The sequence below is a fragment of the Lepus europaeus genome, chromosome 23 (genome assembly GCF_033115175.1).
Source record: "Lepus europaeus isolate LE1 chromosome 23, mLepTim1.pri, whole genome shotgun sequence".
Lineage (NCBI taxonomy): Eukaryota > Metazoa > Chordata > Mammalia > Lagomorpha > Leporidae > Lepus > Lepus europaeus.
The window spans coordinates 7035647-7062282 of NC_084849.1; the positions used below are offsets into that span (position 1 = coordinate 7035647).

The 26636-nt window shown below is 48.6% G+C and overlaps 1 protein-coding gene across 3 annotated transcripts in view; it reads left to right on the forward strand.

The window, feature by feature from the left end:
* Positions 1-349: 349 nt before the first annotated feature.
* KDM2B (lysine demethylase 2B) overlaps positions 350-26636 on the forward strand; it is a 167037-nt gene continuing 140750 nt past the window's right edge. For all 3 annotated transcript variants that reach the window (XR_009864875.1, XM_062182126.1, XM_062182127.1), the window contains exons 1-2: positions 350-412; positions 2059-2236. Coding sequence is in view for 2 of the 3 variants with exons in the window: in XM_062182126.1 (XP_062038110.1) it covers positions 2096-2236 (141 nt within the window). In the remaining variant the exon portion in view is untranslated. The remainder of the gene's footprint in view (positions 413-2058; positions 2237-26636) is intronic.

The following is a 26636-nucleotide window of genomic DNA, read 5'->3' on the forward strand; positions in this document are numbered from 1 at the left end:
CGCGCCGCTCAAAGAAGCCCCCAGGCGGCGCGCGGGCCGGCGTCCGGCCCGCCCACCGGGACCCTCGGCGCGCGCTGCGATTGGCCGGCCGCCCCAGGCTTATTTGCATGCGTCCCGCCCGCCCAGCCGCCCCGCCCGCGACGAGGTGGGCGGGTCTGCGGGCGCCACGTGACTCTTGCTCCTCCGACGGGCTCCGCCTGCCGTCTCTGGCGCGCCCTCGCCTCTTCCCGGAATCGCCTCACGGCCGCAGGCCTCGCCGCGCTCGCGCTCCCGCTCCAGGTCCGGCGCCTCCTGTCTCCGCAGCTGCTCCGATGGCTCTGCTCCCGGAGCTCGGACGCCGGGGCCGGGCCGCCTGAGGTCACCTCGGGGCGCCTCCTGAGGCCCAGTTCCCCCTTGGAACAGGTGGCGCAAGGTCTGTAGGGAAAAGAGCAGGCTGCGGTCATTCAGTCAGAAGCTGCGGCGCGCCGCCGGGGAGCCCGCGCTGTGGCCGGCGCCGAGGGCAGGCCGGGTGGCGAGCGTTCTAGCGGGAGGGACAGACACCGACGAGTGGAGGGCGTAGCGTAGCGAGGAAGCTGTGGGAGACGCGGGGTCGAGGTCAGAACGCCCGGGGCAGGGCCTCTGACGCGGGTCGAGCGGGCCGATGCTCGGTGAACTTTTTTTTTTTTAACCTGTGGACTCCTCACACTCATCCCACGCTTGTTTTCTGAGCACCCACTCGGTTGAGGGATAACAGGAAAATGGCCATTTTTATAGACTGTTTTAGTCGTGTGTGGGGAGGGTCAAGCGATAAATAAGATGACTCCATCATACTTTGCTGATCGGGTCACCTTTGAGGGGAGACTCGAGCCAGCGATGCAAGGAGCCAGCTTTCCAGGAGCAAGGGAGCTGCACATGCAGAGACCCGGGGGGGGGGGGGGCGTGTGGGGTGTGTGTGTGTGTGGCTGCTGGAACATTCGAAGGCCAACGTTGCAGTACTGAGCAGGGAGCTGAGTACTGGGCCAGGAACTGACCCGAATACTGCCGGTTTCACAGCTCTACCCCTACCACTCCACCACCACTTGGCACATACCCTTAGTTCAGTAAATACTGGTTGAATGAAAAATGTGAGAGGAATGAATGATAAGCGAGCCCACGGTTCAGTCCCAAGCATTTGGCTTTCCAGGTCCACGATGTGACATTTGACTATTGTCACCACTGGAGGGCGCCCCTCCACCCGACTACATTGTGGAATACAACTGAGGGCCCCCTCCTTAGAAAAAAGTTTCTGGGATTCCTCCAGAGGCCTTTCCTGGCCTTATATTGAAGATTAGGAACTTGAAATCTCACCCCATTGGGCTTACCCTTGTGCTGGCCTTTGATTTGTTACATTTCACTTACCATCTGTCTCAGGTCAAGTTCCAGGGCACTTCAAAAAGTTCATGGAAAATGGAACTGTGAGTTCATTTTGGTGTAGAAAAACTTTGCAATGTGTGCATTTTCCATGAACTTTTCAAGACTCCTCCTATCCCCAGGATCTATCTTACATCAGGATCCATCACCTACCCTTGATTTCTTGCCTTTGGAGCTGTGATCACTGCAGTGTTTGAAGTCATCTAGCAGTTTGTGTCCCCCAGGAGCAGATGAACATCCTGAGAGCTGAGTTCGTGTCTGTTTAAATCACTCCAGGGATTCCCAATAGAAATACTTTAAATCAGTACAGTAATGACATGTCCTTGGTTCTGAGACCTGCCCGGCTCAGGACTGGATGTATAATGTGTGTTTGGAGACAGTTCTGGAGGAGGAAGCCCTGACAGAGATTTGCTAATTTAGGAGGAATGAAAGGATCTGGGCGTGGAAACCAGAAGGGGGCTTTAGGTGGGGGTGGTTTCCTTTTTCCAGCTCCTACATTGTGCCCCTCCCCCTTTCCTAATCCCCTAGGGTTTGAAGCCAACCCCCACCCCCTTGTATGCAGATCAGAAATCTTGGGGGGGGGGTGTTTGGAAATCCCTGCTTCCCTCCCTGGGTCCTGGAGGGCTGAAGGAACCACAATTAGTAAATTTCCTCTACCTTTGTTATCAGCTGGGACCCTGAGACGCACCAAACCAATATTTAACAGATGGAGAAACTGAGGCCCCAGAGAGAAAGCACTTTGCCAAAAGACACAAAGCCAGCCAGTGGAGAATCAGGACTGGAACCCAGGCTCCCAATTTCCACAGTGCCTCTCAGCACCACGTGTGGCTCCCCTGATAGCCAGGAGGTATGCTCTCAGCCTTTTTGGATGTTTGCTAAAGTCGAACAGAAGTTTTTCCATGATGTGCATGAGAGTGTAGAGATGCTGCTGAAAGGACTGCGGCCCCATGGTCCACGGTAGCCAATGGCCATAGCCCAGGGTGGACCAAAGCTAGCTGGGCTGTGTTGGTAGATGGCAAGCTCTCCATTACATGGGATGAAAATAAGAGTTAACACTTAGTTAAGTTCTTACTAACGACAGGCACTATTCTAAGTAATTACAGCAAATACATTAAAGCACGTATTAAATATATTACATTTAGAACTTCTTTACAACAACTCCATGGTATTTTTTTAGCCAAAGCCCTTGTCACAGAAAGAGCTTTGAAATAAAAGGCTTTGTTCAGGCATTATAGATACTAGCCAGAAATGGACAGGTTCCCATAACGCCTAGCAACAGGGCCAGCTAGCAGTTGGAAGAATGCTTGACACAGAGGTGATAGCATTTAAAATGAAAATTTGGGGAAGAAAAGCATCAGCCGCCCTGTACTTGGGTCCTTCCTTGGCTGTAGATAAGAGGGCCTGTACCCTTGAGAAGTATTTGTTCCTGCTGGGTGTCCTGTTGTGAGCAGGGTGCATACAGTGGGTCCTGATGGGATTTGAGTTCATATTGTAACATATGCAGGAATGGTAACTGGTTAATCTCACCCACCTCTCCTCATCTCTAACTTCATTTCCTTATGATTAAATGTAGAACATCACGTTTTTTCTTACTGATATCAATATCGCCATTTTACAGATGAGAAAAATGAGGCACAGGTAAGTCATTATAGGACAGAGTTTTTAGCCCTGTTGCTAGGTGGGTCTCCAGGATCATGGGCTTTACCACCCCTGTTCCAGTCATCCCTATGCCCTGTATCAGACTCTCCACAGGTAGGTTGTTAAAATGGTGTTGTTTTCTTTTAGCAGGTTCTTGGGTAAAGTTTGAGAACTGCAGAACTAGGCAGTCTTTAGTTTGTAAGTATTTGTAGTCTTTTGCAGTGCCTAAGGTTGGCTACTCAGTCCTAGTGTGACGTGGGGCAAAGTACGTAACCTCTCTGAGCCCCCAGTCCTCTTAGGAAAAATGAGCTATTACAAACACCTACTCAGGGGTCCTGATCTTGGACACTCAGTCTTTCCCCAAAGGTTGTCAGACAGGTAAATCTTACGTCCAGCTAAAGGGGAACCCCTCAGCCCTGTCCTGTGCTATAAGCCCGCAAAGGAGTCACCAGTTTCATTTCAGTTCAGAAAGAGAACACTTTGTGAGAGCTCATCATGCTTGCTTGCGTCTGTTTATCCTCGCTCCTTCCTCCTCTCCCCCCCACCTACGCCTTCCCCTCTGGTGTCTCTGAGGCTTAGAACCCCTAAATTAATACTAAAAAGAGCCACCATTTCTTAAGTTCATGCCTTTACAGAACAGAGTTTTACTGATGATGGGAAGCTCACTCTTTCTAGAAGCCGGGCGTGTCTGTATGGCTTATTTCTAGTAGTAGCTTGAAAGTTGGCCTTCTATGGACCTGGGCTCTCTGTGTGTCACAGAGAATGCGTGCAATCTCTCTACTGGCCAGCTGGTGCCAGCTCCACTGTCATCCAGAGGCAGCCTTAGTGAGTGATGGTTTTCATGGTCAAAGAATTGGGGGAAGGAAGCTAGAAACAAAACTAGACACTGTCAGGAGACTGGTTTCAAAATTCAGAATTGGGGTTGGTGGACTCTGGTGTTGGTCTCAAAGTGAGTCAAGGCCTGGAGCTCAGAGACCTTTGCAGGGGCACACACGCTGCCTTGCTGGTGCCTGCTTCCTGGGCATCAGGGCTCACTTTTCCCCCAGGCTGAGCCATTGCTGGGTCTGTGTGTTTTGTGCCCATCGTTCCTTTTATGGGTTGTTCTTTTTGTGTTCTGGGTGAAAAATCTTTGCCAGCCTCAAGATATTTGCCTGTCTTTGCTTTTTTTTTTTGGACAGGCAGAGAAGATAGTGAGAGAGAGAGACAGAGAGAAAGGTCTTCCTTTTTGCCGTTGGTTCACCCTCCAATGGCCGCTGCGGCCGGCGCATCTTGCTGATCCGAAGCCAGGAGCCAGGTGCTTCTCCTGGTCTCCCATGCGGGTGCAGGGCCCAAGGACTTGGGCCATCCTCCACTGCACTCCCTGACCACAGCAGAGAGCAGGACTGGAAGAGGAGCAACCGGAACAGAATCTGGCGCCCCGACCGGGACTAGAACCCGGGGTGCCGGCGCCGCAAGGCGGAGGATTAGCTTGTTAAGCCACGGCGCCGCCCCCTGTCTTTGCTTTTAAAAGCTTTCCATGGGCCAGCGCTGTGGCTCAATAGGCTAATCCTACACCTGCGGCGCCGGCACCCCAGGTTCTAGTCCCGGTCAGAGTGCCGGATTCTATCCTGGTTTTCCCTCTTCCAGGCCAGCTCTCTGCTATGGCCCGGGAAGGCAGTGGAGGATGGCCCAAGTCCTTGGGCCCTGCAGCCGCATGGGAGACCAGGAGAAGCAGCTGGCTCCTGGCTTCGGATCAGCGAGATGCGCCGGCCGCAGCGGCCATTGGAGGGTGAACCAACGGAAAAGGAAGACCTTTCTGTCTCTCTCTCTCTCACTGTTCACTCTGCCTGTCAAAAAAAAAAAAAAAAAAAAAAAAAAAAGCAAGCTTTCCGGTTTCTACTTGAGTGTTAAGGTCTGTGATCCATCTCACACTTATTAAAAAAAAAAAAAAAAGATTTATTTATTTGAAAGGCAGAGAGAGAGAGAGAGAAAAAGTCTTTCATCAGCTGGTTCACTCCCCAGATGGCTGCAACGGCCAGGGCTGGGCCAGGCCAGAACCAGGAGCTTCATCCTGGCCCCCACACTAATTTTTTAAAAATATTTAATTATTTATTTGAAAGGCAGAGTGATAGAGAGGCAGAGATAGGAAGAGCTCTTCCAGGGACCAGTGATGTGGCACAGCAGATTAACCTGCCACCTTCAATGCCAACATCTCATATGGGCACTGGTTCCAGTGCTGGCTGCTCCATTTCAGATCCAGCTCTCTAATAATTTCTGGGAAAGCAGTGGAAACTGACCGAAGTCCCTAGGCCCCTGAATCCATGTAGGACACCTGGATAGAGTTCCAGCATCCTGGATTGGGCCTGGCCATGCCTTGGCCCTCATGACCATTTGAGGAGTAAAACAACAGATGGAAGATCTCTCCCTTTATATAACTCTGCCTTTCTTTCTTTATTTTTTTTTTTTGTATTTATTTATTTATTTATTTATTGACAGGCAGAGTGGACAGAGAGAGAGAGAGACAGAGAGAAAGGTCTTCCTTTGCCATTGGTTCACCCTCCGATGGCCACCTTGGCCGGCGCGCTGCGGCCGGCACACCGCGCTGATCCAGCAGGAACCAGGTGCCTCTCCTGGTCTCCCATGGGGTGCAGGGCCCAAGCACTTGGGCCATCCTCCACTGCACTCCCTGGCCACAGCAGAGAGCTGGCCTGGAAGAGGGGTAACCGGGACAGAATCCAGAGCCCCGATCGGGACTAGAACCCTGTGTGCCGGCGCCGCAAGGCGGAGGATTAGCCTGTCGAGCCATGGCGCCGGCCTGCATTTCAAATAAATAAATAAATCAGGGCTGGCGCTGTGGCTCACTTAGTTAATCCTCCGCCTGCGGCGTTGGCATCCCATATGGGTGCCGGTTCTGGTCCCGGTTGCTCCTCTTTCAGTCCAGCTCTCTGCTGTGGCCAGGGAGGGCAGTGGAGGATGGCTCAAGTGCTTGGGCCCCTGCACCCACATGGGAGATCAGGAAGAGCCACCTGGCTCCTGGCTTCGGATTGGTGCATTTCTGGCCGTGGCGGCCATTTGGGGAGTGAACCAATGGAAGGAAGACGTTTCTCTCTGTCTCTCTCTCACTGTCTATAACTCTACCTGTCAAATAAAAAATAAATAAAGAAAGAAAAAAATAAAGAAATCTTTAGAAAAAATAAAGAAAAAGTGAGCTCTTCCATTCACTGGTTGGTTCCCCAAATGGCTGCCATGGCCCGGGCTAGTCCAGGTCAAAGCTTGGAAATCCATTTGAGTCTCCCATGTGGGTGGCAGGGGCTCATACACTTGGGCCATCTGCTGCTGCTTTTCCAGACACATTAGCAGGGAGCTGCATTGGAAGCAGAGCAGCCTGGACTTGTGCTCCAGTATAGGACACTGATGTCACAAATGGCATGCCACAACACTGGCCCCCTCATACTTATTTTTGAGTGATTTAAGTTTTCTCCGTGAAAATGCATGAATTTTTTTGTAAAAAATATGAGAGAACTTCAAAAAATTCAAGGAAATGTGGAATTAAAACTTAAGGTTGGGGCAGGTAATTAGCACAGCAGTTAAGATATGTTGCATGGGGAGCCGGCACTGTTGCATAGCAGGTTAAAGCCCCCGCCTGCAGTGCCAGCATCCCATATGGGCTCCAGTTCGAGTCCCGGCTGCTCTATTGATCCCAGCTCTCTGCTATGGCCTGGGAAAGTAGTGGAGGATGGCCCAAGTCCTTGGGGCCCTGCACCCATATGGGAGACCAGGAGGAAGCACCTGGCTTCGGATTGGCGCAGCACACCAGCTGTAGCAGCCATTTGGGGGTGAACTGAAGGAAGACCTTTGTCTCTCTTTCTCTCTCTCTCACTGTCTAACTCTGCCTGTCAAAAAAAAACAAAACAAAAAAACAAAACACAAAACAAACAAAAAAAAACAAAACAAAAAAACCAGCGGAATGGAAGACCTTTCTCTCTCTAACTCTGGCTCTACCTATTTGTCTAACTGTGTCTTTCAAATAAATAAAATAAATCTTAAAAAAAAAGCAAACTCTGTAATGCTAGAGAACTTTAAAAAAAAAGAAAGAAAAGATGTTGCTTGGGACACCTGCGTCTTCTATGAGTGCAGAGTTAGAGCCTGGCTGCTTCTCTGATTCCAGCTGGGTGCTCATGTGTACCCTGGAAACCAGCAGGTGATGCTCAAGTGCTAGGGGCTTGCCACCCAGATGGGAGACCCTGATGTAGTTTCAGACTCCTGGCTTCTGCTTGGCTCAGTCCTGGCTGTTGTGGGCATTTGGGGATTGAACCAGCAGATGGGAGATCTTTCATTCTTCACCTGTTCCTGCCTTTCAAATAAATCAGTAAATAAAAATTTTAAAAGGTAAGTTACCTTAGCTACAAATTTTAAGTTTGTTTATTTATTTGAAAGGCAGAGTTACAGAGGAGGAGGAGACACAGAGAGAGATGCCATCTGTGGCTCACTCCTCAATTCCTCAAGTGGCCAAAGTGGCTGGGACTGGACCTGGCTGAAGCCAGAAGCCAGGTGCTTCATCTTGGTCTCCCACGTGGGTGCAAGGGGCGTCTTCTGCTTTCCTGGGCACATTAACTAGGAGCTGGCTCAGAAGTGGAGCAGCCAGGACTGGTGCCCACGTGGGATATTGACACTGCAAGCTGTAGCTTAATCCACTGAGCCACAGTGCTAGCCCCACAAAATGTTTTAAAATTTGTATATTTGGTGTCTTCATAAGGTTTGTGGAAAGTGTGTATTATGAAAAAATATGAGTCAAAAATTTTACACCAAAATAAAGTTATGTTTTTAAAACTTTTATTTATTTGAAAGGCAGAAACAGAATTCCTATCTGCTGGTTCCCTCCCCATATAACCTACAGTGGCCTAGGACTGGGTCAGAGACAGGAAGTAAGAACTTAGTGCAGGTCTGCTTTGTGGGTAGCAGGGACCCCAGCCACTTGAGCCATCACTGCTGACCTCCATGGTCTGCACTAGCAGGAGGCTGGAGTCAGGAATGGAGCCTAGCATCAAACCCAGCAGTTGGATGTTGGATGTGAGTGTCTCAACTACCAGGTCAAACACCTGCCCCGATAATCTCTCACTTCCACTTTCCCCAGACTTCTTGAAGTACCCTCCTACGTGAGAGTCTGGGTCTAAATATCCTTCTCTTATGCCAGTGTGTACTGTCTTGATTTACCCTGCCTTTAAAATTAGTCTTAAAGTCTGGTAGAGGTAAGATCTTTCAATTTTATTCCCTCTGAATTTTGAATATTTGAATTTTTGAGTTTGAATATTTGAATGTTGGTTTCGCTATTTGAAGTCTTTTATGTCTTTATATGTATTTTGAAGTAAAATATTAAGATAACTTTTTTTTTTTGACAGGCAGAGTGGACAGTGAGAGAGAGAGACAGAGAGAAAGGTCTTCCTTTGCCGTTGGTTCACCCTCCAATGGCCGCCTTGGCCGGCGCGCTGTGGCTGGCGCACCACACTGATCCCAAGGCAGGAGCCAGGTGCTTCTCCTGGTCTCCCTTGGGGTGCAGGGCCCAAGGACCTGGGCCATCCTCCACTGCCTTCCCGGGCCATAGCAGAGAGCTGGCCTGGAAGAGGGGTAACTGGGAGAGAACCGGCACCCCGACCGGGACTAGAACCCGGTGTGCCGGCGCCGCAAGGCGGAGGATTAGCCTGTTGAGTCACGGCGCCGGTGGAAATATTGAGATAACTTTTGTCAGGGCATAGATGACAAGGGGAATCGCTGCATCCCTCAAAGGGGCAGGCGTTGGTGGGTTTAAACGTCTTCTCTGGGCAGGTGTTTTGTGCAGTAGTTGAGACGACACTTGGACACCCACATCCTTTATAGGAGGACCTAGGTTCAAGTCTTTCCTCTGGTTCTAATCCAGCTTCCTGCTAATGTGCAGCCTGGGAGACAGCAGGTGTTGGCACAAGTACACGGGTCCCTGCCACCCACTGAGAGATTGAGTTCCCAGCTCTTGGCTTCAGCCTGGCCCAGCTCTGGCTGTGTGTGCATCTGGGGAATGGAGCCAGCAAATGGAAAGTTTCTGTGTCTTTCTGTCTCTGCCCTTTCACATAAAAACAAATAAATAAATAAATAAAAGTTACAACCAAAATTAGTCTTTCAGGAAGGCCTAACCAACCAGGAAACACTCTATAAATTAAACACCTGTGATCAGAGGGGACTGCTATAGGATCAGTTAGGTCCCTTCAAAAAGATGTTTTGAAGTCCTAACCTTCAGTGCCCAGGTGACCTTATTTGGGAATAGGGTCTTTACAGGGGGGGATGGGGGTCAAGTTAAAATTAGGTCATTGGGGTGGGCCACAGCCCAGTTCGAATGATGTCCTCATGAAAAGGGGCTGTTTGGCCACAGAGCACAGAGGGAAGATGGCGGAGGAGATGGCTGTCTATGAGCCCCAGACCACAGGAGGCTCCCAGAAGCTGACAGGAGAACCTGGGAAAGTCCTCCCTTAGAGCCTGCGAAATGGGGGTGGTTCTACTGACAGTGATTTCTGAACTCTGAGCCCCCAGATTGGAATACTTTGTCATAGCAGTCCCAAGAAACAAGTACAAGGACCCTACAGTAACGTGGGGTGGGGTCTTTAGGCCGCCCAGGAAGCTGAGATTCCAGGGGCTGATGAAGAGACTGCAAGTCAGGATAGGAACTGAGGCGAGAAAATTCACACAGGCTTTGGATTGAATCACAGGTTTGTCAACTTGTAACTGTGTCACTTGTAGCAACCCAACCTCTCTGATCCCTATCTGCTGAGTGGGAATGGTAATATCCCTGGACAAGAAGAATTGCTTTGTGTTCTTGAAGAAACTTCTGTCAGTTAGCTCAACAGTCAATAAAGGGGTCCAGCGCTGTGGCAGGGCTGGTTAAGCTGTTGCTTATGATGCAGGGATCTCGTAAAGGTGCCGGTTCACATCCTGGCTGCTGCACTTGCGATCCAGCTCCCTGTGTGCATGAGAGAGCAGCAGAAGATGGCCTGGGTCCTTGGGTGTCTGCTGCCCACATGGGAGTCTCACATGGGGCTCCTGGCTTTAGCCTGGCCTGGCCCTGAACATTGTAGCCATTGGGGAGTGGGCCAGTAAAGGGAAGATTTCTGTGTCTCTTCCTCTTTCTATAATCCCTCCCGTTAGTCAGTCTGTGCAGGAGACCAGCTGAACGGGAAGCTGCAGGGGTTGGCCTCCCTGGGATCCACAGCAAAACCAGGGAAAGGAAAATGATGTATTTGAGAGAAAAGAAGCCTAAGTTCAACACTGCAGAGTGAGGTCTGTGTATTCTCTCCGAGCCTCAGTTTCCTATGTGGAAAATGGACGTAATGATAGCCCCTGCCCTTAGCATAGTGAACAAGGCAGCATGTATCAACAGCCCTGTGCCACACACACAGGAGGGAGGTGATTATCTGTGGCGTTAGCTGTTTCCTGCTCGGGGGATGAAAGGCTCAAAGAGGACAGAAGCCCAGAACAAATTCAAGGTCCAGGTATGGCACTCATGCTGCTAATATTTTTATTTCAGAGATGTGTCCATCTGTCCTCTGTCCATTCTGAGCTGGTGAGTCTGTCAGCCTCCTTTTAGAAGTCCTGAGTCAGGGCTGGCCACAGGGTAGTTGGAAGTTTTGTCTCCACGACAACCCTTCAGAGTAGTTGGAAGTTTGAAATCTCCAAGGATTTCAAATCCACTGAATTTTTTAGTTGGTGTCTCTGCCTCCAACTGCTGCTGCCAAACTTTCCTTGCCTCCCCCTGCCTGGGGCTGAGCCATTTCCAGGATCTCGCTTTGTATAATTAAAAAGAAAAATAGAACAGCCGATGTTGCCAAACATGTATTTAAAGTGACACCCTGAGTTCAGAGAGTGAAAAATAAAAACGTTTAAGGTTTAGATTAAAAGTCTCCACGCTCAGCTGTCTCCTGACCCTGGGATTTCTCTGCAGCCCGGCTGCCTTTAATCCCCTGCCCTGGCTCATAAAAGCCCTTTAGACTGAGGGCATTTATTTCCCAGAGAACTGTTCCAGCTTAATCACATAAAACGCCCAGCATCCCGGGAACAGCCTGTCGAGTGCAGTGTAGCTGAGTGAGGCCCCAGGGAAGATGGGGAAATTGGAGGCTGATCACTCTTGGAGTCACCCCTAATGGCTTTCCTTCACTGGGCCCTTCCCCCACCGCATCCAGTCTGTCCACAAGTCCAGTCAGTTCAGGCCCTTAGGCTTTCCTTAAAAATCTGAGACCTTCCCTCCTGTTTCCCATCTTCCATCTTCCCTAGGCCGCCATCACTGCTGCCCAGGTGTCTGCAGTAGCCTGCCCCAGTCCCGGCTCTACTCTTTTGTGTTGTTTATTTGAGAGACATAGAAAGCTCCCATCTGCTGGCTTATTCCTCAGATGCCCACAAAGGCCTTTGACAGGCTCAAGTTGGGAGCCAGGAATGGCAGAAACCCAAGCGTTTGAGCCATCAGCTGCTGTTCCCCAGGGTGTGTACGAGCAGGAAGCTGGAGTCAGGAGCCAGAGGTGAATATTGAACCCAGATACTCTGATGTGAGTTGAGTATCTTAGCTGGTAGTCCAGACTCCCATTTCTGCTTCTAGTCTTGATCCTCTGAAAACCTGCTCTGTGTCAGCGACTGGAAGAAACATTCAAAACCATAAAATTAGCAGTGTGGGGGCCATGGAGTTTGCAGTTTGGCTCAGTGGTTAAGATGCCATCATCCTGCTTTGCAGTGCTGTGGTTTGGGTCCTGGATCCTCCAGTTCAGATCCAGCTTCCTGCTAATGTGCATCCTGGTTTTAGGGCAGGGGTGGGGGCGCGGAGAGGCACAGGTGATGGCTCAAGTAGTTGGGTTCCTGTCAGCCACATGGGAGACCTGGATTGGGTTCTGGGCTCCTGGATTTGGCCTGGCCATTGCAGGCATTTGGGGAAGCGAACCAGTGGTTGGAAGATCTCTGTCTTTGCCTTTCAAATAAATAAAAATTTTTAAAAAAGAAACTCTAAGCCTGATCCTGTCCCTTCCCTAGTTGTGGCCGGCCGCTGTTGCTGTTTTAACGAATCACCATAAATGTAGTGCCTTAAAATAACACATGCTTATTCTCCTACAGTTCTAGAGCCCAGAGGCCCAAAATGGATTGTCAGGGGCTCAAATGAAGGCAGTGGTAGGGCTGGTTCCTTCTGGAGCCTCTGAGGACAAAACCCATTTCCCCACCTTCTTCACTTTCTAGTGGCTGCCAGTCTTCTTTGGCTTCTGGGCCCCTCCTGCATCTTCACCCCAATCCCTGCTCCCATGGTCACATCTCCTGTCTGCTGCACCTGTTTACGTCTTTCAAGGGCCCTCTGGATGCTATTGGGCCCACCTGTGGTCCAGGATAGTCTCCCCCTCTCAGAATCCTTGACTTCATCACATCTGTAAAACTCCTTCCATATAGGGTCAGAGGTTCCAGGTTTTACAACCTGGACATCTTTAGGGGTCATGATTCAGCCTACTGTGCTGTACTTTGCATGTGAGATAGGGTAACATCTGCACTCCTCACATGACTCAGAAGCCTGGGACCCGGCCCCCTCTGCCTCCCCTTGCCCAGGAGCTCTGCTTGCTGCTGGCTGTTCTTTCCACAGGTCACGTCCATTCTTGCCACAAGACCTCTGTGTGGCTGTTCCTTCTGCCTGAAGAGCTCTCCCTTTGACATCCCATGGCTGGTGCTGTAGACGCCCCACACTCTTACGTTAGAGCAAAAGCCCCAAAGTGAGAGTATTGGGGGACTGGATCTTGGGTCACACAGGCAGAGCCCTCATGTGTGGAATTCATTCCCTTAGAAAAGAGGCCCAGAGACCCTTCCTACCTTCCAGCATCTGTGAACCAGGAAGTGAGTCCTCACCAGACTCATCAGTCAGTACTAGAGGATGGAAGATCTTTGTGTGTCTGCCTTTTTTTTTTTTTTTTTAAGATTTTATTTATTTATTTGGGAGGCAGAGTTACAGACAGTGAGAGAGACAGAGAGAAATGTCTTCCTTCCGTTGGTTTACTCCCCAAATGGCCACAATGGCCGGAGCTGCGCCCATCCGAAGCCAGGAGCCAAGTGCTTCTTCCAAGTCTCCCATGTGGGTGCAGGGGCCAAGCATTTGGGCCATCTTCTACTGCTTTCCCAGGCCACAGCAGAGAGCCGGATCAGGAGAGGAGCAGCTGGGGCTATAACCAGCACCTAAATGGGATAACAGTACCACAGGTGGAGGATTAACCTACTCTGCCATGGCGCCGGCCCCCCCTTTTAATATTTATTTGAAATATTTAATATTTACTTATTTATTTGAAATATTTATTTATTAGAATCTGGTTTACTTCCCAAATGCCTGAATGCTACCCAATTTTTAAAAAAATATTTCCCTGTTGTCTCTTTTCCTCATTAGAATATCAGCAAATGAGAGAACTATGTTTTGTCCAGTGTTGTATCCCAGTGACTAGCGCATGGTAGATCCTTAACCAGTGCTTGTTCATGCATGGAAGCATGGTCTGTATTTTCAATTTGTTCTCTGCATTGAAGTGTTAAGGGTCCAGGATCATGACAGGAGAGGTCAGAAAGGCAGGTGTGTGCAACATTTGAGGATGTTGTGTGTGCCAGGCTTCGTGCTAGTACTTCCATCATGTAATTCAGGATTTATTAAACATCTACTGCATGTAGGCCTGGTGTAAGTAATATATCCATGCATTATTTGTACAACCCAAGAAGCATTTATTGAGTGCTACTGAATGCTAGACTTAGAGCTTATTAGTCAATGCAATGTATATTTATCAAACATCTATACTGGATACAGCTGCTGAAATATGTGCTTGGGTACCTGGCCCTTCAATAAATACATGAATGAGTGAGTGCCCTCAAGAAGCCCCCAGTTCTCCTGTTGAATTGCCCTGTAAATAAATAACTCTGATGCACAAAGATAAAGCTATAATGTGGGTGTGTTCTGAGCAGAGAGGCCCCTTATCACCTTGTACTGCCAGGCACCTTTCTCAGAGCCTTATCTTCTCACCTGGGAACCAGGTTTTTGAAGACGCCAAACTAGTCCCTCATTCACCTGCCTGTCCTTCCCTGGCACCCTGGGAGGAGTTTGCCTGCAGCACACGCTTAGGCAATGCCTGATCACTACTGCTTCTTCCCAGGGCCATTCATTCACTCATTCACCAGGCAAGACTGCAGCAGACTGGCTCTTATGCTGCTGTGGGTGAGCTGGAAGCCTGACTGCTGACTGCCCACGTTCAACTTGGTCTAGTTTTTCCAGCTGTAGAATGAAGGATTGGACCCTTCCTCCTTGGTTATCCCTTGCTTGGGCTTCTGTAATGGCCAGTTAATTCTTTTTCTTTTTTCTTTTTTTTTCTTTTTGACAGGCAGAGTGGATAGTGAGAGAGAGAGAGACAGAGAGAAAGGTCTTCCTTTTTGCCGTTGGTTCACCCTCCAATGGCCGCTGCAGCCGGCGCATCTCGCTGATCCGAAGCCAGGAGCCAGGTGCTTCTCCTGGCCTCCCATGCGGGTGCAGGGCCCAAGCACTTGGGCCATCCTCCACTGCCTTCCCAGGCCATAGCAGAGAGCTGGACAGGAAGAGGGGCAACCGGGATAGAATCCAGCGCCCCGACTGGGACTAGAACCCAGTGTGCTGGCGCCGCAAGGCGGAGGATTAGCCTGTTAAGCCATGGCGCTGGGCCAGTTAATTCCTTAGAGATAACACATTCTATTGTAGAAATTCAGACAATACACAGAAATCATTAAAGACTCAAGTTCTCAGTACAGTCACAAAGCTTTCCATCATGTGACGTTTTCCCTCCATTCCTTTTTTTTTTTTTAATTTATTTACTTATGTATTTATTTTGAAAGTCAATGACAAAGGGAGAGGGAGCAATAGAGAAAGAGATCTTCGGCCAGCGCCGCGGCTCAGTAGGCTAATCCTCCGCCTTGCAGCGCCGGCACACAGGGTTCTAGTCCCGGTTGGGGCGCTGGATTCTGTCCCGGTTGCCCCTCTTCCAGGCCAGCTCTCTGCTGTGGCCTGGGAGTGCAGTGGAGGATGGCCCAAGTCCTTGGGCCCTGCACCCCATGGGAGACCAGGAGAAGCACCTGGCTCCTGCCTTCGGATCAGTGCAGTGCGCCGGCTACGGCGGCCATTGGAGGGTGAACCAATGGCAAAGGAAGACCTTTCTCTCTGTCTCTCTCTCTCTCACTGTCCACTCTGCCTGTCAAAAAAAAAAAAAAAAAAAAAGAGAGAGAGAGAGATCTTCATCTGTTGCTTTACTCCCTAGATGAGATGGCTGCAATGGCCAGGGCTGAGCCAGGCTGAAGCCAGGAGCTTCATTTTGGTCTCCTACATGGGTGGTAGGGGCCCAGACACTTGGAGGCCATCTTCGGCTGCATTTCTCAGGCCATTAGCAGAGATCTGGATTGGAAGTGGAGCAACTGGGACACAAACTGACACCCATATGGGATAACAGTGCAGGCAGCTTTACCTGGTATGACACAATGGCAGCCTGCCCTTCCTTCTTTTTAATTGTGGTAAAATATACACCACAAAACATAGCTTTTTACCCATTTTTTTTTTTTTTTTTTTTTTGACAGGCAGAGTGGATAGTGAGAGAGAGAGAGACAGAGAGAAAGGTCTTCCTTTTTGCCATTGGTTCACCCTCCAATGGCCGCTGTGGCCGGTGCATCTCGCTGATCCGAAGCCAGGAGCCAGGTGCTTCTCCTGGTCTCCCATGTGGGTGCAGGGCCCAAGGACTTGGGCCATCCTCCACTGCCTTCCCAGGCCATAGCAGAGAGCTGGCCTGGAAGAGGGGCAACCAGGATAGAATCCGGCGCCCTGACCGGGACTAGAACCCAGTGTGCTGGCGCTGCAAGGCGGAGGATTAGCCTGTTAAGCCACGGTGCCGGCCCTTTTTACCATTTTTAAGAGTGTACTTCTGTGGCATTAAGTACATTCACATTGTTGTAAAACCATAACCACCATACTTTTCTTTTTTTAATGAAAATATACACTCATTGTCTTCTGCTATGGTCTTGCCAGTTCAGGATATTGACAAAGGTGACAGTGTGCCAATTTACAAGTAGTGAGTGTCAGCTGAAAAACAGAGGGGTGGGTTTGGTGGCACAGTGGGTAAAGCTGCATCCTATATTATAGTCCCTGGAATTGAATCCTGCTTCTTTCTATGTGGCTTCCTGCTAATGTTCCTGGGAGGCTGCAGATGATGGCCCAGGTACTTGGATCTCTGCCACCCATGTCGGAGACCCTGATGAAGTTTCTGGCTCCTGGCTCTGGCCTGGCCTAGCCCCAATAAATAAAATCCTTAAAACTGTTCCAGGCCAGCTCTCTGCTGTGGCCAGGGAGTGTAGTGGAGGATGGCCCAAGTGCTTGGGCCCTGCACCCCATGGGAGACCAGGATAAGCACCTGGCTCCTGCCATCGGAACAGCGCGGTGCGCCAGCCGCAGCGCGCCTACCGCGGCGGCCATTGGAGGGTGAACCAAAGGCAAAAGGAAGACCTTTCTCTCTGTCTCCCTCTACTGTCCACTCTGCCTGTCAAAAAAACAAAAAAACAAAAAAAACAAAAAACTGTTAAAACAATAAAAATTTTTAAAAAGATTTATTTATTTGAAAGGCTGAGTTATGGAGAGAGGGAGAGACAAAGATCTTCCATCTGCTAGTTCACTCCCCGAATGGTCACAATGGCTGGAGCTGGGTGGATCCAAAGCCAGGAGCCAGGAGCTTCTTCCAGGTTTTCCACATGGATGAGGGTCCCAAGCACTTGGGCCATCTTTCACTGCTTTCTCAGGTGCATTAACAGGGATGTGGATCAGAAGTAGAGTAGCTAGGATACAAACCGACACCAATATGAGATTCCAGTGCCTCGGTCAGAGGCTTAGCCTACTATTCCACAGCGCTGGCCCCAAAACAACAAATTTTAGATTATGTTTATTTTGTCACATTAGAAAACAAACAATAGTGCTCACTTTGGCAGCACATATACTAAAATGGGAATGATATGAAGCTGGCGTTTGGTGCAGTGGTTAAGAGTCTGCGTAGGTTGCCCAAATTCCATTTCCAAGTACCTGAGTTCAGGACCTGGTTCTGCTTCAGATCCTAGCTTCCTGCTAGTGCACACCCTGGGAAGCAGCAGGTGATAACTCAAGTCCCAAAAAACTAGTCCAATGGAAGTCTTTTAGAGAAAGCAAAAGATCCAAGCTGGCGTCTTCTGGTCATTCCCCAACTGCTCACAACAGCCAGGGCTTGACTGAGTCTAAGCCAGGAACTCAGAATTCAATCCAGGTCTCATGGGTGTGGCAAGGACCCAAGTACCAAGCTATCACCTACTGCTCCCAGGATATATCCCAGCTGGAACTGGAAGCCAAGCAGGAACTAGAACCCAAGCACTCTATAGGGAATACAGGCACCCCAGTCAGCTCTATTTATTTATTTTTTTGAAAGGCAGAGTTACAGAAAATGAGAGAGACACAGAGAGAGATCTTTCATTTGCTGTTTCACTCCCCAAATGGTCACAACAGCCAGAGTTGGGCTGATCCAAAGCCAGGAGCCAGGAGCTCCTTCTGAGTTTCCTACGTGGGTGCGGGGTCCAAGGACTTGGGCCATCCTTTTTTTTTTTTTTTTTTTTTTTAAGAAAGCTGTTATTTAATAAATATAAATTTCATAAGTACAACTTTTGGATTCTAGCGGTTCTTCTCCACATACCTGCCCTCCCACCTCCAAACCATCTCACCTTCTACTCCCTCTCCCATCCCATTTTTCATTAAGTCATTTTAAATTATCTTTATATACAGAAGATCAACTTTATGCTAAGTAAAGATTTCAATAGTTTGCACCCACACAGACACACAAAGTATAAAGTACTGCTTGAAGCCTAGTTTTACCATTAATTCTCATAGTACAACATATTAAAGACAGAGGCCCTACACGGGGAGCAAGTGCACAGTCACTCCTGTTGTTGATTTAACAACTGACACTCTTATTTATGACATCAGTGATCACCTGAGGCTCTTATCATGAGCTGCCAAGGCTATGGAAGCCTCTTGAGTCCACAAACTCTTACATTATCTAGACAAGGCCATAATCAAAGTGGAAGTTCTCTCCTCCCTTCGGAGAAAGGTACCTCCTTTTTTGATGGTCCCTTCTTTCCACCGGGATCTCACTCGCAGAGATCTTTCATGTAGGTCACTTTTTGCCACGGTGTCTTGGCTTTTCATGCCTGAAATGCTCTCGTGGGCTTTTTAGCCAGATCTGAATGCTGGGCCATCCTTTGCTTCTTTCCCAGACACCTTAGCTGGGAGCTGTATAGGAAGTGGAGCAGTCAGGACTGGTGCCCATATGAGATACTGGCGCCACAGGCTACAGCTTTACCCGCTAAGCTACAGCATCAGCACCCCCCCCCCAATTCAGCTCTTAACCACTGTACCACATAATTTTATTTATTTATTAAAGACTTATTTATTTGAAAGGCAGAGTTACAGAGAGCCAGAGGCAGAGAGAGAAAGGTCTTCTATTCTCTGGTTCACTCCCCAGATGGCTACAATGGCCGAAGCTGCCTGATCCGAAGCCAGGTGCCAGGAGCTTCTTTCAGGTCTCCCAAGCGGTGCCAAGGGGGTCCAAGGAATTGGGCCATTTTCCACTGCTTTCCCAAGCCACAGCAGAGAGCTTGATTGGGACTCGAACCAGCACCCACGTGGGATGCCGACACTGCAGCCTGGGGCTTTAAATCTGCTGTGCCACAGCGCTGGCCCAGCCACATAAGCTTTAGATCATGCTCTGCCTCCTGTGGAGACACACCCCATGATTTGTCCACTCTCCTGTTGATGAGCACTTTTGTTGAGCAATTTCAAATATTTTACATTTCACACTATGCTGCTAGGGCTCTCCCCTCTTGGCTGTGCTTCCCAGTGCACTCATACCTGTTTCTTTAGAATATCTCAACCCATCCTCAGCTAACTACACCCAGGTCACATGGGCCCTCTTTCAGTTCCTTTTGCAAGTGTTCTCCCCAGTCACGAGGCTTTTACATCTGTGAGAAGCTGTCCCCAACCTCAGCCTCACTAAGACCTCTTCCCCCAGAGCTCGGCTCTGGGCTCTCCCTCTTTGGAACAGTTTTCCTGGACTTCCTCCCCAACACCAGATGAGGTCAGCACTCCCCACTCCCCAGTTGTGTGTTTCATAGCATCATTTACTTTTCCATGCTGTTGCAATGTTCCAGCTATCCATGCAATTATTAGAACACTATTTGTCCCCTCCCCTAAGGTGTAGGTTCCCTGAAGGCAGGGACCACCCACCACTGGGCCCAGCACACAGGCCATTTGTGTTACAACTCTAATAGCTATTCTGTGTTACAGCCTGTTTTCAAAGTCAGTGCCCAATATTTTCAGCATGTTTTTTTTTTTTTCTTTTTTAAGATTGATATATTTATTTGAAAGAGAGAGAGGTGAAGAGGGAGATCTTCCACCTGCTGGTTCACTTCCTAGATGGCCTCAAACAGCCAGGGCAGACCAGGTCGAATCCAGGAGCCAGGATCTTCTAGATCTTCCACATGGGTGGTAGGAGCTCTGGGCTCAAGCATTTGTGCCATCTTCCCACTGCTTTTCTCAGGCCATTAACAGGGAGCTAGATAGGCAGTGGAGCAGCTGGGACACAAACCAGCACCCATATGGGATGCTGGCATTGCAGAGAGGCTTTATCTGCTACACCATAATTCTGGCCCCCCTCCTAGCATGTTTTAACACTAATTAACATCCACTGGGGCCAAGATCATGACAATGTAGATGTGGTCTCTTCCATGGAGTTCACAGATTCAGGTCAGTAGACATTAAGGGAGTCCACTGGACCATGACATAATTTAAGTGCTTAGCAACTGTTTAATTGACTCAGAGGTCCCCTCTAGTCTGAGAATTACTATAATGAGCAATGGTGGCCAGTGTTTACTGAGCACTTATTATATGCCAGGCACCTTGGTTTCTGTTTACCATCTCACCCATATTCACATTCTACCTTGGAGGTTCTGTTTTTACCTCCTTGTCACAGGCAAGGAGACTGAGCATCAGGAAGGTGACCTCACTTGCTCCAGGTCACAGAGCTGGTGAATGGCATGGATGGGATTTCTTAGCCAGAGCTCCTAACTTGTACTTTCTAGTGTGGCACCGATTTTCCTTGTTTCACTGTGCTGCAGTCCCTAATGAGTATCGATTTGAGGCTGCTCCACTTCCTATCCAGCTCCTTGCTAATGTGTCTGGGAAAGCAGTGGAAGACAGCTCAAGTGTCTGGGCCCCTGCACCCATGTGGGAGACACAGGTGAGGCTCCTGGCTTCTGCCTGGACCAGCCATGGCCATTGTGGCCATTTGAGGAGTGAACCAGCAGATAGAAGATATATCTCACTTTTATTTTATTTTATTTATTTATTTGAAAGGCAGAGTTACAGTGAGGCAGGAGAAAGAATCTTCCATCCGTTGGTTCACTCCCCAAATGGCTACAATGGCTGGAGCTGAGCTGATCTGAAGCCAGGAGCCAGGAGCTTCTTCCAGGTCCCCCACATGGGTGCAGGGGCCCAAGGACTTGGGCCATCTTCTACTGCTTTCCCACTGCAATGCCTGCCTTTACCTGTTACACCACAGCTATAGCCCCACAAAAAAAAAAAAACTCTTAAAAAATAAAAGGGGAGTGGGGTGGGGAGCACTGTGACGTAGTAGGCTAAGCCTCCGCCTATGGTGCAGGGATCCCATATGGGCACCGTTTCATGTCCTGGCTCCTCTTCTGATCCAGTTCTCAGCTTAAGGCCTGGGGAAGTAGCAGAAGATGGCCCAAGTGCTTGGGCACCTGCACCTGCATGGAATACCGGAAGAAGTTCCTGGCTCCTGGGTTTGGATTGGCCCAGTTCCAGATGTTGCATCCATTTGGGAGTGAAGCAGTGGATGGAAGACCTTTCTCTCTGTCTTTCCCCTCATTCTCTGTACTTCTGCCTCTCAAATAAAAAATCTTTAAAAAAGTTTGTTTTTATTTATTTGAAAGGCAGAAACAGGGATCTCCCATTTGCCAATTTACAAGTATTCTGTCAACTAAAAACCATGCTTTAGCATTGTGGTGCAGTGGGTTAAGCTGCTGCTTGGGAATCCCAGATGCCTCTAACCGCTGAGGCTCCAAGCCAGGAGCTAGAGACTCAACCTGAGTGGCAGAGTCAACTGCTTGAGACATTACCTACTGCCTTCCAGGTCGCTCATTTGTAGGAAGCTGGAACTGGAAGTGGATCTGAGACTTGAACCCAGTCATTCTGATATAGGATATGGCTGTCCCAAGCTGAGACAGTCACAGAGCCAAATGCTAGTTCCTACTACTACACAGTTTTATGTAATGGACTTGAACACCCTGGGATTTTGGCATTCACAGGGGTCCTGGAGACAAACCCCCACAGACACCTAGGGAAGATGGTTTAGTGGTAATTGCCAGTAGAAGACAGGAAGCAGAAGATATCTAACAGACTCCAAGAGAAGTAAGAGCTTTGAAGGGGAGGAGGGCTGGCAGGACAGAGTGCTGGGGAGGAGGGGATCAGCAAATTCAAAGGCCTGGACTACAAAAAGCAGATTTCATCAAAGAAATCAAAATACAGAGTTCAGCATGCTCAGATGGAAGGAGTGCAGTTGGGAGGGGAAGGGGGCTGGAGAAACCAGCAGGGCTGTTCTCCCTCAGGCTGTGGAAAGCTGAACTTCCCTGACCACTGCTAGTTATGGTTTTGGAGCCCAGGAGGGCACCTTCACTTAAAAAATCTGTTTATTGGAGAGAGAGAAAAGGTTTCCACTGCATCCTGGGGTTTGTATCAGTAGGAAGCTGGAATTGGAAGAGGAACCTTGGACGTGAACTCAGGCACTCTGTTATGGCCCTCCCAGTGCCCCCAGCCCACTGCCACAGGTGTTCTCTCATCTGAATAAAGACACACTGCTTAGAAAATCCACATGACTCTAACAACCCCCATTCCACAGATGAGAAAACCAAGACTGAGTTTGGGCTTGTTGTCCAAGGTCACACAGCTCATCTCTGCACTCGGGGATTTAGAATGTCCCTTGATGTAAATGCTTCTGTTTGCACAGTGCCTTTGACATGAGGTAATGCGTGTAAAAGCTTTTTTGTAAGGGAGCCACATAAACATGAGGCATTGTTACTAGTTTTGCCGGACTTCTGTTTCCATCCAGTTCCTCACAGCATTCAGGGAGGCCAGGAAGGGGCAAACATTAAAGGCAGAGAAGGCCCAGTAGCCTCTCAGAATTCCCTGTGTGCATGCTGGTTCCCTCTCGGAGGCACCTCCAGATATTATTTTCTGCCAAACACAAAGTTTGTTTCTCAGAAGTTGCAAGATGTGAGCAGTTAAAAAAGAATCAGCGGCATGAGCAACTACAAAACCCTCAGCAGCAGCCTGGACACAAAGAGTTTGAATCCTGAACAAAGGGCAGGGTGAGACCTGAAAGTCAATGCTGACACATCCTCTCTCCAGCTGTGAGAGGGGGTCTGAGGCCCCCTGCAGAGGTCATCTGCCGCTGCATCTTCAGGCAGGAAATGCAATTCAATCTCCTCAGTGACGGATTGCCCCTCAAGATTAATGGCCCGGTCTCCCAGCCCTGGGCTCTGTTCTGACAGATTTCTCTCCTCCCCTCTCTTCTCACTCAGCAAGGTCAGCTGACTCCCCATTTTAAAAGATGAAAACTTTTCTCCAGGAAATTTGCCTCTGAGGGCTCCTTTTAAGGGAGGCAGGGATACATCCTGTCTTCTGGGGTCACATCCAAAGGTGGCACTAGAGGCCTGAGGACTTTTCTAGGCTTCCCATCTGACTCTACTTCATCTTTCAAAAGAAAAATGTAAAGGGTGTGACCATCCTTGAAAGAGTTAACTGCCAGCCTTCTAGTCCAGTCCCTGGGGGATTGTCAACCAATGACAACTGAGCATGATGAAGTCATGCTTGGATTTTTAATACCATTGGTTAATACACATGTCTGTCAACCCAAGGATGCAAGTTTTGAAAGAATCTTTGAACTTTTATGACTCTCTTCCTGGCATTAACCCCTTAATTAACTCACCTGTTATTTCCAAAGTTCTTTTCCAGTCCTCATACAGGAAGATTGATACTATGAAGTGCAGAATTTTAGATAGAAAAGTAAGCCTTCCCAAAAAAGCCAAGGCCTGACAAGTCAATCTTTGTATAATATTGCTTTTCCTTACTCTTTTACTTTAATCCACACGAGGCTAAGGAGTAAAAAAGACCTTTGGGAACTCCAACAATCACTTTAACAGAACGGTGTGGTCTGTTGTCTCGTTAGATTAAAATAAAATTACTTCTAGTTTAAATTGGGAAAGCAATGTAAAATATGGCAATATTTGATGAAACTTAGAAATTTACTATGGTTGCTAAAAATGCAAATATATAAGTATAGTCCATGTTAAAACTCAGCATTTTCTTTCTTCTCCAGAGGTGACCAAGATGATGGTTTGCTGCTCCTTTCCAACCTTCTATCTTTTCTCCACCTAAACATTACCTAGGTAGAGTTCCTTAGAATATAAATAGGGTCACATGCTGTCTTCTTTCACAAATCTTGAAGATTTTCTGTAGCACAATGTATAGATGTGTCTTATCCTTAAATACTGTTATAGAATATGTAAACACACACACACACACACTGAATGGAGGAGCTGTTCCGGGGTGGAATACAGAAAGGTCTCTGAGAAGACAGTCTGTAAGAAACTAATGTACAGGAGAGTGGATGTATTTCCATGATACAGTAATCAGAGGAAAGTGGATATTTGCAAATGCAAGGCCTATTTCTGGGGATAATCAAGTGAATTTAAGTTTTCTGGGGATGGGAGTGTAGGGGGAAAAAATAATGATGACACTGGTGGAATGAGACAAAATAATTTTCAAATTGTGAAGTATTTCATACAAACAACATAATCTGGGAGCCGGCACTGTGGCACAGCAGGTTAAAGCCCTGGCCTGAAGCACCGGCATCCCATATGGGTGCTGGTTCTAGTCCTGGTTGCTCCTCTTCTGATCCAGCTCTCTGTTATGGCCTGGGAGGGCAGCAGAGGATGGCCCAAGTGTCTGGGCCCCTGCACCCGCATGGGAGACCTGGAGGAAGCTCCTGGCTCCTGGCTTCGGATCAGCGCAGCTCCCGCAGATGTGGCCATCTGGGGAGTGAACCAGTGGATGGAAGACCTCCCTCTGTAACTCTGTCTTTCAAATGCATAAAATAAATCTTAAAAAAAAAAAAACCATAATCTGTAAAATATTTAAGTCTACTTCACAGAATACTCGCAGATGCCCACCATGTAGATTAACAAAGTCTTCAGCTTCTGTCACACGCCCTTTCCTGTCTCTGTGTTAATAGCCTCTTGCTTTTATTTAATGCTTTGCCACTTATGTGTTTATATCTAAGTAATATTTATTTGGTTTAAATTTGCCTGATTTGCCACCTTGAGGGCTCAAAAAAATGAATGAAATGGAATTTATTTTTCAGTAGCTAATACATCTCCCTGGTACAAAATTCCAAAGGCATTACAGCCTATAAAATGAAATTAAGTTGACAGGCCCCTAAATCAGGCAGTGTTCATGCATGCATATGGTAAAAGTCTCACACTCTATCAAAAAATAGGTTTGTGGCCGGCGCCGTGCCTTAACAGGCTAATCCTCCGCCTTGCGGCGCCGGCACACCGGGTTCTAGTCCCGGTTGGGGCACCGGATTCTGTCCCAGTTGCCCCTCTTCCAGGCCAGCTCTCTGCTATGGCCCGGGAAGGCAGTGGAGGATGGCCCAAGTCCTTGGGCCCTGCACCCGCATGGGAGACCAGGAGAGGCACCTGGCTTCGGATCAGCGAGATGCACTGGCCGCAGCGGCCATTGGAGGGTGAACCAACGGCAAAAAGGAAGACCTTCCTCTCTGTCTCTCTCTCACTATCCACTCTGCCTGTCAAAATAAATAAATAAATAAATATTTTAAAAAAAATAGGTTTGTTTCTTTTTTCCCAGTCCTTTCCTCCATTTTTTGATGATTCCAACAGAAATGCTCATCTAAAATAATATAAACATAGATATACATCCCTTAGTTTTCTATTTTAATTTAAGGATATTCTGGAATCATTTCACATCAGCATATATAATTAATCTTTTTCATGATTCCATAGCATATCATTGAGCAGATAAATGCAGCAAAAATAATTAGTTTCCCCCAACTTTCATTTATTTTCTAAATGTTTATTTTTATTTCAAAGGCAGAGTAAAAAACACACACACACAGAGGAGACACACAGAGAGGGATCTTTCATCTTCTAGTTCACTCCCCGAATGCCCACAACATGTGAACCAGGCCAAGTGGGGAGCCTGGAACTGCATCTGGGTTTCTCATATGAGTGGCAGGCACTCAAGTACTTCAGCCTCCCAGGATGCACATTGGCTGAAAGCTGGATTGGGAGGTAGAAGGGGGAAACTGGGACCAGGTACTATGATATGCGAATGTCAGCTTAACCTTCTAAGAAGCCATAGTCCATCACTTTGCAACTTTTACATTCTTTTTTTTTGACAAACAGAGTGGACAGTGAGAGAGAGACAGAGAGAAAGGTCTTCCTTTTTGCAGTTGGTTCACCCTCCAATGGCCGGCGCACCGCGCTGATCCGATGGCAGGAGCCAGGTGCTTCTCCTGGTCTCCCATGGGGTGCAGGGCCCAAGCCCTTGGGCCATCCTCCACTGCCTTCCTGGGCCACAGAGAGAGCTGGGCTGGAAGAGGAGCAACTGGGACAGAATCCGGCGCCCCAACTGGGACTAGAACCTGGGGTGCCGGCGCTGTGGGCGGAGGATTAGCCAAGTGAGCCCCGGCACCGGCCCATCACCAGTTATTATTATAATTCCATAACTGACTGGCACCCCAGGTGCCTACCTCATGCCATGCTTTTGGCAGGTACTCAGCTGGTGGTTTAAGGCCTGATCCTATGGGCACTGGCTTTGTACCAGATGGCCTCCTCCACCAGGACGCCTGTGCTGATATCCTTGGTCCCCTTCCCACAAAGACCCTGCATTCACTTCACAAATGGTTCTACAGGGTTGCTTATGAGGATCCAGCACCAGTTAGATTTTTATTATTTTTTTCTATGTGATTTTTTTCTAAAGATTTCTTTATTTGAAAGGCAGAATTAGAGAGAGGTCTTCCATCTGCTAATGGGAATCAGGGGCTTCTTCTGGGTCTCCCACGTGGGTGTAGGGGCCCAAGCACTTCGTCCGTCCTCTGCTGCTTTCCCAGGTGCATTAGCAGGGAAGTGCCTTGAAAGTGGGGCAGCAGGGACTAGACCAGTGCGCATAGGGGATGCCAGTGTCGCAAGTGGTGGCTTTTACTGCTACACCACAAAGCTGGCCCCCAAATTAGATCTCAAGATACACAAAGATCCTTCAAAATGTTTGTGGGACAATGGATTAAAATTAGGAACTAAGGGGTAAGCATGTGGCGCAGCAGTCAAGTTGCCACGTGGGACACTGACCTTCCTTACCAGAGAGCAGGTTCAGGTTCTGGCTATTCTGAATCAGACCCAGTTTCCTGCTAGTGCATCCTGGGTGGCAGCAGATGAGACCC